Source organism: Chrysemys picta, unplaced genomic scaffold, assembly GCF_011386835.1.
Source record: "Chrysemys picta bellii isolate R12L10 unplaced genomic scaffold, ASM1138683v2 scaf1695, whole genome shotgun sequence".
Lineage (NCBI taxonomy): Eukaryota > Metazoa > Chordata > Testudines > Emydidae > Chrysemys > Chrysemys picta.
The window spans coordinates 1-12,326 of NW_027054401.1; the positions used below are offsets into that span (position 1 = coordinate 1).

At 62.3% G+C, this 12,326-nt stretch overlaps 1 protein-coding gene across 1 annotated transcript; it reads left to right on the forward strand.

Annotated features, from left to right (window-relative positions):
- The first annotated feature begins 2,986 nt into the window (after positions 1–2,986).
- Positions 2,987–11,633, forward strand: LOC101934868 (guanylate-binding protein 1). The gene is given in 10 exon segments (XM_065580144.1): positions 2,987–3,037; positions 3,039–3,068; positions 4,289–4,398; positions 4,629–4,831; positions 4,966–5,199; positions 7,172–7,452; positions 7,810–8,022; positions 8,520–8,622; positions 9,059–9,252; positions 9,627–11,633. Coding segments are annotated over 10 exon segments (1,539 nt in total). The 3' UTR covers positions 9,747–11,633.
- Positions 11,634–12,326: the final 693 nt, after the last annotated feature.

Here is a 12,326-nt window from a genome sequence, read left to right on the forward strand (position 1 = left end):
CCCACTTCTCTTCTGGTTCCCCTGCCATCACGAGCTTCCTCCACGCCTCCCCTCTCAATGTACCTTTCCCACCTTCAGCCGGACATCCTCTGTTCTGCATCTGATACCCACGTCCAGATCCATTTCTTCCTCTGGTTCCTCTGCTGCCCAGTGCATCTCCCCGTCCTCTTCCTCTAACATGCCATTGTGCATCGGCCCCTTTTCCCCCCGGCTCCCCTTGGAGATCTGGGGGCCCATTGTCAGCAAAAGTTACCACCTGTACAGGCTCCATTCTCCCGTCCCTATTTCCTTTTCCCGCTTCTCCCTGCATGTCTCGAAAAACTACATCTGCTCAAAAAATCTCCTGTTTCAACTCCGAGTATCCCCTCGCTCGATCTATGGGTCCTAAAATCACTCTCGTTCTTGAATTCAAACCATCTAACAATGCCGGCTGAAAAGCTAAAGTATTGAAATCCGGTGGAGTTCCAGTTCCTACTGGCACAACCCGGCAGCCATGGCCAGTATCTCCTTTTAAATAACATACAATTCCGGGGAGTCACAGGGGCCTGTTCTGTGACATGGAACAATTTCCCCGGTTGTCGGGCCGACATCCCTACCTTCATTGCTTCCTTCGCCCAGCCCCCTCCAGTGGCAGGAACACCGCTCGCACCTAACCGCCCCTCAGCACTGCGTACTGCTGCCCAGGCAGAAGTGCTAGAACCTCATCATCTGCCGACCACCACCCGGTTCATGCCAATACCTTCCCCATCCTGTCCAGACACATGTCCCTTTCTAGGGGCCCACTAACGGAGCAGCCACCTGTACCTGGTCTGGGCTAAAATCAGAAAACTCGGTCATATTTTGCCTTATTTCCCTTCGTCGTTGTACATCATTTGGGTCAAGTTCTGTTCTTGTTACCGCCCTTGTGGTAACTGCAGCCACAGGATTGATTTGTGCTTTTAATTTCAAACCCTGCAAGTCCCCACTTCCCTCAGGGGAAGCATCGGGGGCGTATGAGCATCCAGGATCTTTCTCTTCGGAAGCCATCCAACTATCCCCATTCCAAGTGTCCTCCCAGGTGTCTGTATCCCCCAGGCCCACACTCACGCCTCCCCCGGGCCCTTCCAGGCTCCCAACACGATTTCCAGTTTCTCTGTTCGCTGCCTACAGACTGTGTGGTCACTGCCTGTCCGGGCCCGAGCCGTATTTTCCTGTAACACTGTTCTGACAGCGGCCTGAGCAACCCCCAGCTTCATCTGCAGTGTAGATCCCTCCCCGTTCAGGTTCTGTACTTCCAGTTTCAGTTGCTCCCACTCTCTTGTTTCCGCCTGAAGAGCTGTTACACTGTGTAATGCTGAAACGGCACTGGCCCACTCAGATGCCTTATACTGAGGCAAATTATCCTTAATGACATCCAAATCGAGTCTGGAATCCTCCAGCTGCCTTTCCTGGAGCGCTACCAGGCTGGAGAGATTAGTGACAGCTTTGCGCAATTCCCACCCAGCGGTGCTTTCCTAGCCTTTTCCTTTGGTTTTGGCTTCATGCACTCACAGAATGCTTCAAACCCCTTCCAGGCGGACTCAAGGGCATCCCTCCTCTGGAAGGAATCTTGTCCCCAGGGCATGGACCCTGTTCCGCTACCCATTTAGCAAGGGGAGGGGGGGCTCTTCAGCTAACCCCCCCCCCCCCCGGTCACTTTGCTTTGTTTCCTTTCCCTCCTGTTGCTTCAGGGTGAACAATCTGCCGAGCATGTAGCAACACTTTTTGACAGAGTATCACCGGTATTCTGCTGCTATTACTGTGTAGGCTAGATCAGTTCGGGCCACACGACCTTAGGCTGCCCGCATTCTCCACCAAATCTGTTACCCGCACAAAATTCTCTGTAACTCACACCCTCCAGGGGGCACCCACCCTTACCCAATTTCAGGGGCTATGGGCGTACTCTTAGCGGGTCTGCAGCACCTTTTACCACAGAAAGAGCCTTACACAGTAATATTCTTCACCTCTATTTATTAATAATTACCAAGAAGCAGAATGCACATACGAAGCATACAATGCTCTGGTCACCAATCCTGATCAGGCAAGCGGACTTTCCCTGTTGGCCAGGCAAGGTCAGTCTCGTAGGGATTCTGGTCGTGCAGAGAATTCTTAGCAGCAGTGATCTTAGGCTGTGTCTTTGAGGTGAGTTCTTCTTTCTGGTCTTTCCTCTTCCTTCTTCTTCTTCTTCTATTTCTTCTCTGCTCGTCTCCTTCATGGACCCCAGTTTATACAGTGAAACTTGAGTCCTGCCTACTGTACCTTAACCAATCATTTTACTAAAATGTTACAAACCAATCCTAACATAGTGTAACAAAATTCTCTAACTAATCATCCCCCACCACCTTCATTAATTTACAGCCAGCCAAATTAATTATACAGCAGACAGAAACAAGCGAAGAACCAGGCAGAGATCATACAGACAAACAGTCGGGAAGTGGGGACCATAAAGATAAAACAATAAAGAAATGAGCTACTGATAAGTGGTTTCTTGCCAGACAGGATGTACCAAACTAAGTTTTCTGTAACCATCTTAAGATCGGTTTGTGTATCCGGTGATAGTGGGGCCGTTAGGACGGGGTCTCCTTCTTACCAGCCCGATGGAATGTGAGGATGTGACTTTCTACAGACAAGGGCTGTATCCTTACAGGCCCGTGGGGTGATCCAGGGTAGTGGGGAAGGGTTGACAGAGGTGACAGGTCAGCACTGGCCAATCGTTCCACTGGCCTCTCTCTGCCCCCAGCTCTGGGAGGGGAGTGGGGTGGTCAGAGCAGGGGGTCTGGGAGCCAGGACTCCTAGGTTTTCTCCCTGGCTCTGGGAGGGGAATGGGGTCTAGTGGTTAGAGCAGGGGGAAGGGGGCTGGGAGTCAGGACTCCTGGGTTCCCTCGCTCTGCGTCTATCCCAGCTCCGCCCCCTCTCCCCAGGGTTCTCGCTGGGCGCCACGGTGCAGTCGCACACCAAGGGCATCTGGATGTGGTGCCTGCCCCACCCCCGCCGGGCCGGCCACACCCTGGTGCTGCTGGGACACCGAGGGGCTGGGCGACGTGGAGAAGGTGAGTGGGGGGTGATGGGAGGGGCAGGGCTGGGTTTCGGCTCTGGGGATCCAGGGACACCTAGGGGGATCAAGAACCCTCTGGATGTGGGAAGGGGCTCTGGGCCTGGAGGTGGGTGGCCCAGGGGTCAGCATAGGTCAGTCTCCCCTGCCCCATATCCCCCCACCCCATCCCTCTGCAGTGGGGTCTGGTGGGCCATGCTCCCCCACCCCCGACCTGCAGGGGAAGTTCCGGCTCCCTGCCCCATATCCCCCGTCACAGACTCCCAGCCCCTGTGGCTCTGTACAGCCCCTGGGAGGAACCCCCCAGTGTGACAGCCCTTCTCGGGGGTTCACTCACGCTCCGGGTTAGGCCCTCTGACCTCGCCACCTCCTGGGACCGCACCCTCTGCCGTGGATCCTCTCAGGCAGTCCCCTCGCTCTGGCCCCCGGGGCCCCCACCCCCCAGAGGGAGCAACGCCCCCCGATCTCTAGCTGCAGGGACTCTGCCAGCGTCACACAGGAGATGTATTGAGCGTCTGGACCCAGCCCAGGCAGTTCTCAGGGCCCTCGGGCCTGGCCAGTCTCAGCCCCCGGCCAGCTGGGTCTGTCCAGTCCCCCATGGGTCCGGCTGCTCCTTGTCCCCCTGCCCAGCCCCACCCCGCCCCCCTCCTTCCAGCCCAGCCCCCTAAATCCCCTCCCCACCACCGCCCCTCCTCCGCCCTTTGTCTTCAGTCCCAGGTGAACAGGCCGCTGGGCCCCTCTCTGCCGTCCTTTGTTCTCCCCTGGCTGGACCCGGCTGGTCAGGTCCCCGGCCCCCCTCTCCTCAGCCCATTGACCCCCCACTGGCCAGAACCGGCTGCTCCCGAGCTGGGCTGGGCCCCCTGGTCACCAGTCGCTGGGTCCCCAATCTCCAGGCCGGTGTCCGGGGTCCCGGCTGCTAGGCGAGGTCACACCTGGTCCCCTGCAATTAAAAACCCCTTCCCCCACCTCGTTACACACGCAGCACACAGGGAAACTGAGGCACACACAGTGTTCACGTAAAACACTAAGAAAATCCCCCACTTCGTCACACCCCCACAACCCTGCTTCTCTGCAGTGGGGTCTGATGGGCCGTGCTTCCCTGTGTGACCTGCAGGGGGAGCTCCAGCTCCCTGCCCCATATCCACCCCTGCCCTGCTCCTCTGCAGTGGGGGTCCGACACTGCCGCCCTGCGATTTCCCCCCTTTATCCTCCCCGCAGGGCGATGCGAAGAACGACGTGTGGATCTTCACGCTGGCCGTGCTGCTCAGCGGCACCCTGGTCTACAACAGCCTGGGCACCATCGACCAGCGCGCCCTGGAGCAGCTGCAGTATCCTGCCCCTGCTGGGAGGGACCCAGGAGTCCGGGAGGTGGGGGCAGCTGGGATTCCACTCCCCATAACTGGGTAGCACCTGTCGCACCCTCTTGGGAGCAGGGGTGTGGGGGTGGGGTGCCAGGAGCAGTGCCGTTCCTGGGGCAGCGGGGTGAGGGCTGTGGGTGCTGGGCTCAGGGACCCCCTGTGGGGGGCGCTGCGTCTCCAGTTCCTTAGCTGGCCCCCAGCTACGTGACGGAGCTGACGGAGCACATCAAGGTGAAGGTGGCAGGTGAGGGCGGCCGGCAGAAGGGGGAGGATTCAGCTGAATTCGTGCACTTTTTCCCGGCCTTCGTGTGGGCCGTGCGGGATTTCACGCTGCAGCTGGAGCTGGACGGGCGGGAGATCACCGAGGACGAGTACCTGGAGAACGCCCTGAAACGCAGACAAGGTGCAGGGCGGGGACTGGGCTGGATGGGTCTCGGGGGGCAGGGAGGGGGCAAGATATCAGCGTAAATGGCCCCATGGGTCTCCTCTGGGGGGTGGATACCAGGCACATGGGTCTGACCCTGGGGTCTCTCCCAGGCCAGCCCGAGAAGCTGGATCTGCCCAAGAAGTACTTGCGCCAGTACTTCCCCTCCCGCAAGTGCTTTGTGTTCGACCGCCCGGCCCCGCGCTGCGACCTGGCCCGGCTGGACGAGCTGCCCGAGGCAGCGCTGAGCCCCGACTTCCTGGAGCCGGCGCAGCGCTTCTGCAGCCACATCCACCAGCACGCGGGCACCAAAACCCTCCCCGGCGGCCACGTGGTGACGGGCACCTGTGAGTGGGGATCGGGGCGCGGCTCTTGGGGGAGGATCGGGGCATGGCCCTCCGGGGATGGTGTGTCCCAGGGGCAGGGGATGGGGATTGGGACGCATATCGGGGGCAGGGGATCGGGAGTGGAGCACGTTCTGAGCGGGGCTGTGGACAGGGGATGCCAGTGCAGGAGGAGGGAAGTGGGCGCATCCCAGGCTGGGGTATGTGCTGCAGGGTCAGGTCAGGACCGGGGCTGCTGGCCAGGGCAGGGAGCTGCTGGCCGTTTGGAGGAGTCCAGGGCCAGTATGGGCAAGGCCTGGGTGGAAGGAGGCTGCCCCTGATCCCCACCGGCCACGCTGGGCTCCTGGCGCTGCCCCTGATCCCTTCCGGCCGCGCTGGGCCCCTGGCGCTGCCCCTGATCCCCTCCGGCCACACTGGGCCCCCTGGCGCTGCCCCTGCCCCTCCGGCCGCGCTGGGTCCCCTGGCGCTGCCCCTGATCCCCTCCGGCCACGCTGGGCTCCTGGCGCTGCCCCTGATCCCCTCCGGCCACGCTGGGCCCCCTGGCGCTGCCCCTGATCCCCTCCGGCCGCGCTGGACCCCCTGGTGCTGCCCCTGCTCCTCCGGCCATGCTGGGGAACCTGGCGCTGCCCCTGATCCCCTCCGGCCGCGCTGGGCCCCCTGGCGCTGACCCTACCCCCCTCCGGCCGCTCAGGGCCCCCTGGCGCTGCCCCTGATCCCCTCCAGCCGCGCTGGGCCCCCTGGCGCTGCCTCTGCCCCTCCGGCCACGCTGGGCCCCCTGGCACTGACCCTGCCCCCCTCCGGCTGCGCTTGGCCCCCTGGCGCTGCCCCTGCCCCTCCGGCTGCGCTGGGCCCCCTGGCGCTGACCCTGATCCCCTCCGGCCGCGCTGGGCCCCCTGGCGCTGCCTCTGCCCCTCCGACCACACTGGGCCCCCTGGCGCTGCCACTGATCCCCTCCGGCCGTGCTGGGCCCCCTGGCGCTGCCTCTGCCCCTCCGGCCACGCTGGGCCCCCTGGCGCTGCCCCTGCCCCTCCGGCCGGGCTGGGCCCCCTGGCACTGACCCTGTCCCCCTCCGGCCGCGCTGGGCCCCCTGGCGCTGCCCCTGTCCCCCTCCGGCCATGCTAGGCCCCCTGGCACTGACCCTGCCCCCCTCCGGCTGCGCTTGGCTCCCTGGCGCTGCCCCTGCCCCTCCGGCTGCGCTGGGCCCCCTGGCGCTGACCCTACCCCCCTCCGACCGCGTTGGGCCCCCTGGCGCTGCCCCTGCCCCTCCGACCGCGCTGGGCCCCCTGGCGCTGCCCCTGATCCCCTCCGGCCGCGCTGGGCCCCCTGGCGCTGCCCCGATCCTCTCCGGCCGCGCTGGGCCCCCTGGCGCTGACCCTGCCCCCCTCCGGCTGCGCTTGGCCCCCTGGCGCTGCCCCTGCCCCTCCGGCTGCGCTGGGCCCCCTGGCGCTGACCCTGATCCCCTCCAGCCGCGCTGGGCCCCCTGGCGCTGCCTCTGCCCCTCCGGCCACGCTGGGCCCCCTGGCGCTGCCCCTGATCCCCTCCGGCCGCGCTGGGCCCCCTGGCGCTGCCTCTGCCCCTCCGGCCACGCTGGGCCTCCTGGCACTTCCCCTGATCCCCATCGGCCGCGCTGGGCCCCCTGGCGCTGCCCCTGCCCCTCCGGCCGGGCTGGGCCCCCTGGCGCTGCCCCTGCCCCTCCGGCCGGGCTGGGCCCCCTGGCACTGACCCTGTCCCCCTCCGGCCGCGCTGGGCCCCCTGGCACTGACCCTGTCACCCTCCGGCTGCGCTGGGCCCCCTGGCACTGCCCCTGCCCCTCTGGCCGCGCTGGGCCCCCTGGCGCTGACCCTGCCCTTCCGGCCACGCTGGGCCCCCTGGCGCTGACCCTGTCCCCCTCCGGCCGCGCTGGGCCCCCTGGCGCTGACCCTGATCCCCTCTGGCCGCGCTGGGCCCCCTGGCGCTGACCCTGCCCCTCCGGCAGTGCTGGGGAACCTGGCGGTGACCTACGTGATCGCCATCCGCAGCGGGGCGGTGCCCTGCATGGAGAGCGCGGTGCTGGCCCTGGCGCAGATCGAGAACTCGGCGGCGGTGGGGGAGGCCGTGGCTGTCTACGAGGAGCAGCTGGAGTGGCGGGCGGCGCTGCCCACGGAGAGCGTGCAGGAGCTGCTGGAGGTGCACGCCCAGTGCGAGCGGGAGGCGCTGCGGGCGTTCATGGCGCGCGCCTTCAAGGACGACGAGCAGCAATACCAGCAGCAGCTTAAGGTACCAGGGACCATGCAATGGGGGCACAGCCCCTCCTGCCCCAGCCTGCAGCGACCCAGGGGGAACAGGGCACGGGGCATTTCCGCTCCAGAGGGCGCTGGCCCCGCTCTGGCCCCAGGGTGGGGACTGGCTGGCTCCATGTGCCAGGGAATGGGACCCAAGGTCTTTTCCCTCTAGTGGCCACTGGCCCCGCTCTGGCCCCAGGGCAGGGAACTGGCTGGTTCTGTGGAGTGGGGAATGGGGCATGGGGCCTCCAGGGCGTGCTGGCCCCAGGGCAGGGAACTGTCTGGCTCTCTGGGGCAGGGAATGGGGCACGAGGCCTTTCCCCTCCAGCTCCGATGTCCCCTCTCTCCGCAGGACAAGCTGGACTCCAAGCGCACTGAGCTCTGCCACCGGAATGAGGAGGCGTCGTCGGACCGGTGCAAGGCCGTGCTCATGGAGCTGTCGCAGGAGCTGGAGGAGCGGGTCCGCGAGGGGAGCTACTCGGTGCCCGGGGGCTACCAGCGCTTCCTGGCCGACCAGCGGGAGATGGTGGAGAAATACCAGCGGGTGCCATGGAAAGGGATCATGGTGAATTGACTGAATAGCATCAACTGGGGCTGGGAGCCAGGACTCCTGGGTTCTCTCCTCAGGTCTGGGAGGGCAGTGATTTCTGGTGGTGAGAGCAGGGGGCTGGAAACCAGGACTCCTGGGTTCTGTCTCTGGCCGTGGCTCTGAGCTGCACACACAGCCCGCAGGCGCCCTGGGGAGGGAGGTACCGATGGTGTCGCTGAGGGTTTGTGGTCCTTGGCTGATGGGATGAGAGGGCAGCGTGGAGGCTCTGGCTTGTCTGGGGCCCCCTAGGTGTCTGTGGGGAGGCAAGTGCAGGTGGGAGGGGCTGTGGGCCCCTTGATGTGTGTGTGTGTGGGGGGCAGGTGCAGGGGGGGAGGGGCTGTGCCCCTCGATGTATGGGGGGGCAGGTGGGACGGGCTGTGGGCCCCTCAATCTGTGGGGGGGAGCAGCTGCACGTGGTCAGGTGGGAGGGGCTGAGGGCCCCGGCTCACCCCCTTTCTCCCCGGTGCCCCCAGGCGGCCGAGGTGCTGCAGGAGTTTCTGAAGTCCAAGGAGACGGTGGCCCAGGCCGTCCTGCAGACGGACCAGAGCCTCACGGACAGACAGAGGGAGATCGAAGGTGACTCCAGAGCTGGGGCCCGTAGTCCTGTGACCCCCACGGCCCTATGGATCTGGTGATCTTTTGGCCCCAGACTCACCGCCCTGAACACCATGGCCCCATAGACCCCGTGACTCCTGGCCCTCATGGCCCCATAGTCCCCGTGACCCCTGGCCCTCCCGGCCCTATAGATCCTGTGACTCCTGGACTCCACAATGCCAGGGCTCTGTAGCCCCATAGATCCGGTGCCTCAGGGTACAGTCTCTGTGGCCTCCCAGGTCTGGTGACCCCAGCACTCCATAGATCTAGTGGTCCCATGGACGTGGAGACCCCAGGGCCAGGGCTCTGGCTCCATAGATCTGGTGACTCCTGGTTGCCGATGACCCAGTGACCCCGGGCCAGGGCTCTACACCCCGAGCCCCTGGCCCTGACCATGTGCCCCCCCCCCCCCCCCCAGCGGAGCGGGCGCGGGCCGAGGCGGCCGAGCGGGAGGCCCAGCTGAGCCAGGAGATGCAGGCCAAGACGGAGCAGCTGCTGCAGGACCAGACGCGCAGCCACCAGGAGCACGTCCAGCAGCTGACGGCCAAGATGGAGCAGGATAGGAAGCAGCTGCTGGCCGAGCAGGAGAGAGCGCTGGCCCTGAAACTGCAGGTACCTGCCCCGGGCCCCTGGGGAGCTGGGCTGCCTGGAGCAGGGGGGTGGGAGCCCCCTGGGTTCTCTCCCCAGCTCTGGGAGCTGAATGGGTCTCTGAGGGGAGCTACTCGGTGCCCGGGGGCTACCAGCGCCTCCTGGCCGACCAGCGGGAGATGGTGGAGAAATACCAGCGGGTGCCAGGGAAAGGGATCATGGCATTAATTGGGGCTGGGAGCCAGGACTCCTGGGTTCTCTCCTGGCTCTTGGAGGGCAGTGGGGTGGGGTCTGGTGGTTAGAGCGGGGAGGGGAGGTGGGAGTCAGGACCCCTGGCCCCCGCTCCACATCCCCACAGCTCTGTGTCGGTGGCGCTAACCCTCGGCTCTGTCCCCCAGGAGCAGGAGCGGCTGCTGCGCGAGGGATTCCGGGGGGAGGCGGCGCGGTTGGAGCAGCAGATGCAGAACCTGAGGCAGGAGATGAACCGGCCCCGGCGCTCCGTCTGCGTCGTCTGCTGAGAACAGCGACCCAGAGGACTCGGGGAGCAGGGCTGGGCTGGCTGAGACCTGTGGGGTGCTGGTCAGAGCCAACTAGGGTGACCAGATGTCCCAATTTTATAGGGACAGTCCTGATTTTTTGCTCTTTATCATATATAGACTCCTATTACCCCCCCACTCCCATCCCGATTTTTCACATTTGCTGTCTGGTCACCCTAGAGCCAACCACTAGGGTCGTTTGAGGGGGGGCTTCTGACTTCGCACTAAGTGATGCTTGTTGTTTACTGAGATTTGATACTGGAAAGCTGTACACGCTGGTGTGTTATTGTAGGGTCTCTCATAAACACTGCACCTGCTGCTTGCTCTGGTTTGTTATTGTAGGGTGTCTTGGAACCCTGCTGGTGCTGCATGCAGTGCTGTGTTATTGTAGGGTCTCTCATAAACACCAGAGCTGCTGCTTGCCCTGGAGTGTTACTGTTGGGTCTCTTAGGTATTGGGCCCTTCCAAATTCACACTCCATTTTGATCACAGCCAGAAGGTTTTAAAATTGGTCAGTTTCACGTTTTCAGCTGTTTACATCTGAAATTTCACGTGTTGTACCCATGGGGGTCCCAAGCCAGAGGCACCCGGAGGTGGGTCTGATCTTTCCCGAGAGTGGCCATGCAGGGGAAGGACAAGTCCTGTCCCACCCCAGCCAATGTGGGATTTGCAGCGAGGAGCCGGGCGCTCCCAGGAGCACGGGGGAGATCAGGGCTATTGCACGGTCCGGGACATGTGTTTCATGGCTGTGAAGCTGGTAGGGCCCTACTTATGTACTCTGCTGCTGCTGCTGGTGCATGCACTGGTTTGTTATTGTAGGGTCTCTCGTAAACCCTGGTGCTGCCGTGTGCCCTGGCGTGTTATTGTAGGGTCTCTCCTGTGTTACCAGATTTGCCCGTTACTTTGGGTATGCTCATTTATTCGGGTTACTCTTCTGGGAGGGGGTTTCTGTAATTCTATCAATGTGCTGCTTGTGTTATGTGTGTTCTCCTACAGAGCTGGACTGCTCCCTGCTGCAAGTCCCCCCCAATGGAGCTGTCCTGCCGGACCTCAGTTCCCCCGGGCTGGGCTCCTCCAGCCCCAGAACCAGACAGACAGAGACACACACACTAACAGAGCACTGAGCGGACCGGGTTAATCCGCACTCCCAAGCTGACCCCTTATATGCCCCAGGTTCAGCATGTTCCCATCCCCACTGTCACGTTACAATTGTTCTGGTCGTAACCCCCTTGATGAGCAAACCCCACGGGATTTTTGGGTGCTGCCGGGATCTTTAGCTTAGGGACGAGGAGAAAACCAAAAAACACCCACGAGGGGGAGAGAGAGAGAGAAGCAACCGGCTTAATCATGAAAGTTATTGATTGCCAGGTAATGAGGGGAGCCACCCAAACAAAGCCGTGATAATATTAACTCTAACTTGCATTTGATTATAAAAGTCAGGTGTAGAGAACGATCCCTGATCACACCAGTCAGGGTCAGAAGCTACACCGCGAGAGCAAGAGCTGGGTTCTCACCGCGCCGTGAAGCTGGAATCGATCGGGGCTCCCAGTGATGGTGGGAGCTGCGCCAGGCAGAGCCCCCAGCACACCCAGTCAGGAGAAGATGACGTTCCCATGGAACTGATGCAGAGTTTGGATCCAGGCATCGGAGCACTCACCTGAGCGTGGGTCGGGGGTTTTGTAGGGAAAGAACAATGGAGAAACTCGGTTTGTTTAGGGGTAAACAATGGAGAATCCCAGAGTTGCTTTGTTCAGGCTAGACGTGGGAGCTGCTCATTCCTGGCTGGGGGCGATGTTCCTTCCAGGGAGCTCCCAATGCAATTAGGCAGCTTCACTATTTTGGATCCCAATAAAGGATTTATTGCTAGAATCGGTCTGATCACTGCTGTGTTGTGAGAGGCTACCGGTGCTTCTGCTTTCTCCTGTTGATATCACTCGGCTGCGTGCGTGTGTTCCCTCTGTGTGCTGCCCCAGCTCTGCAGATAGCTGACACAGCAGACCTGACGAGAACCCCCAATGACCACAGAGTCTAGTAAGGTACGAAGGCACCTCGGCCAGGTTTATTGCGACCCTGACACAATTTCAGTTCCCCGTAGACTACTTAGTCTACCGGGCATACTGCTAGAAAGTGCCGCTCGGCAATGGACTCAGCTCAGTGGCGGGACTTTCCACTGCCCCCTCAGCCGGACAAAGACACCACCCCAAGGATCCATTTTTATCCACAGATACAAACAAGTTACACATCACTCCTGACGTATTGAGGTGCAACCCCTCTACGCAGCAAGGTACAACCCCTCTACGTAGTAAGGTGCCGCCTCGCACCTTGTACCTGTTGGTTCGATCAAAACAACTCTCTCCATCATTTTACCCTTTTGCCCCTGTCATTGGGATGGGTCGGCCTGTTCCATGTTATCTGTGGAATGTTCCGGTATAGTGTGTCTTGGTACCATGTTTATACTGTAACTATGCAGCATCAGCCCTTTCCTTGCCAGCTTCTGTGAGCAGGGCCTGCCTCTGGCTCACAGCTTCACTTTGCTTTTATGCTAGCAAAGCCTTGACCATT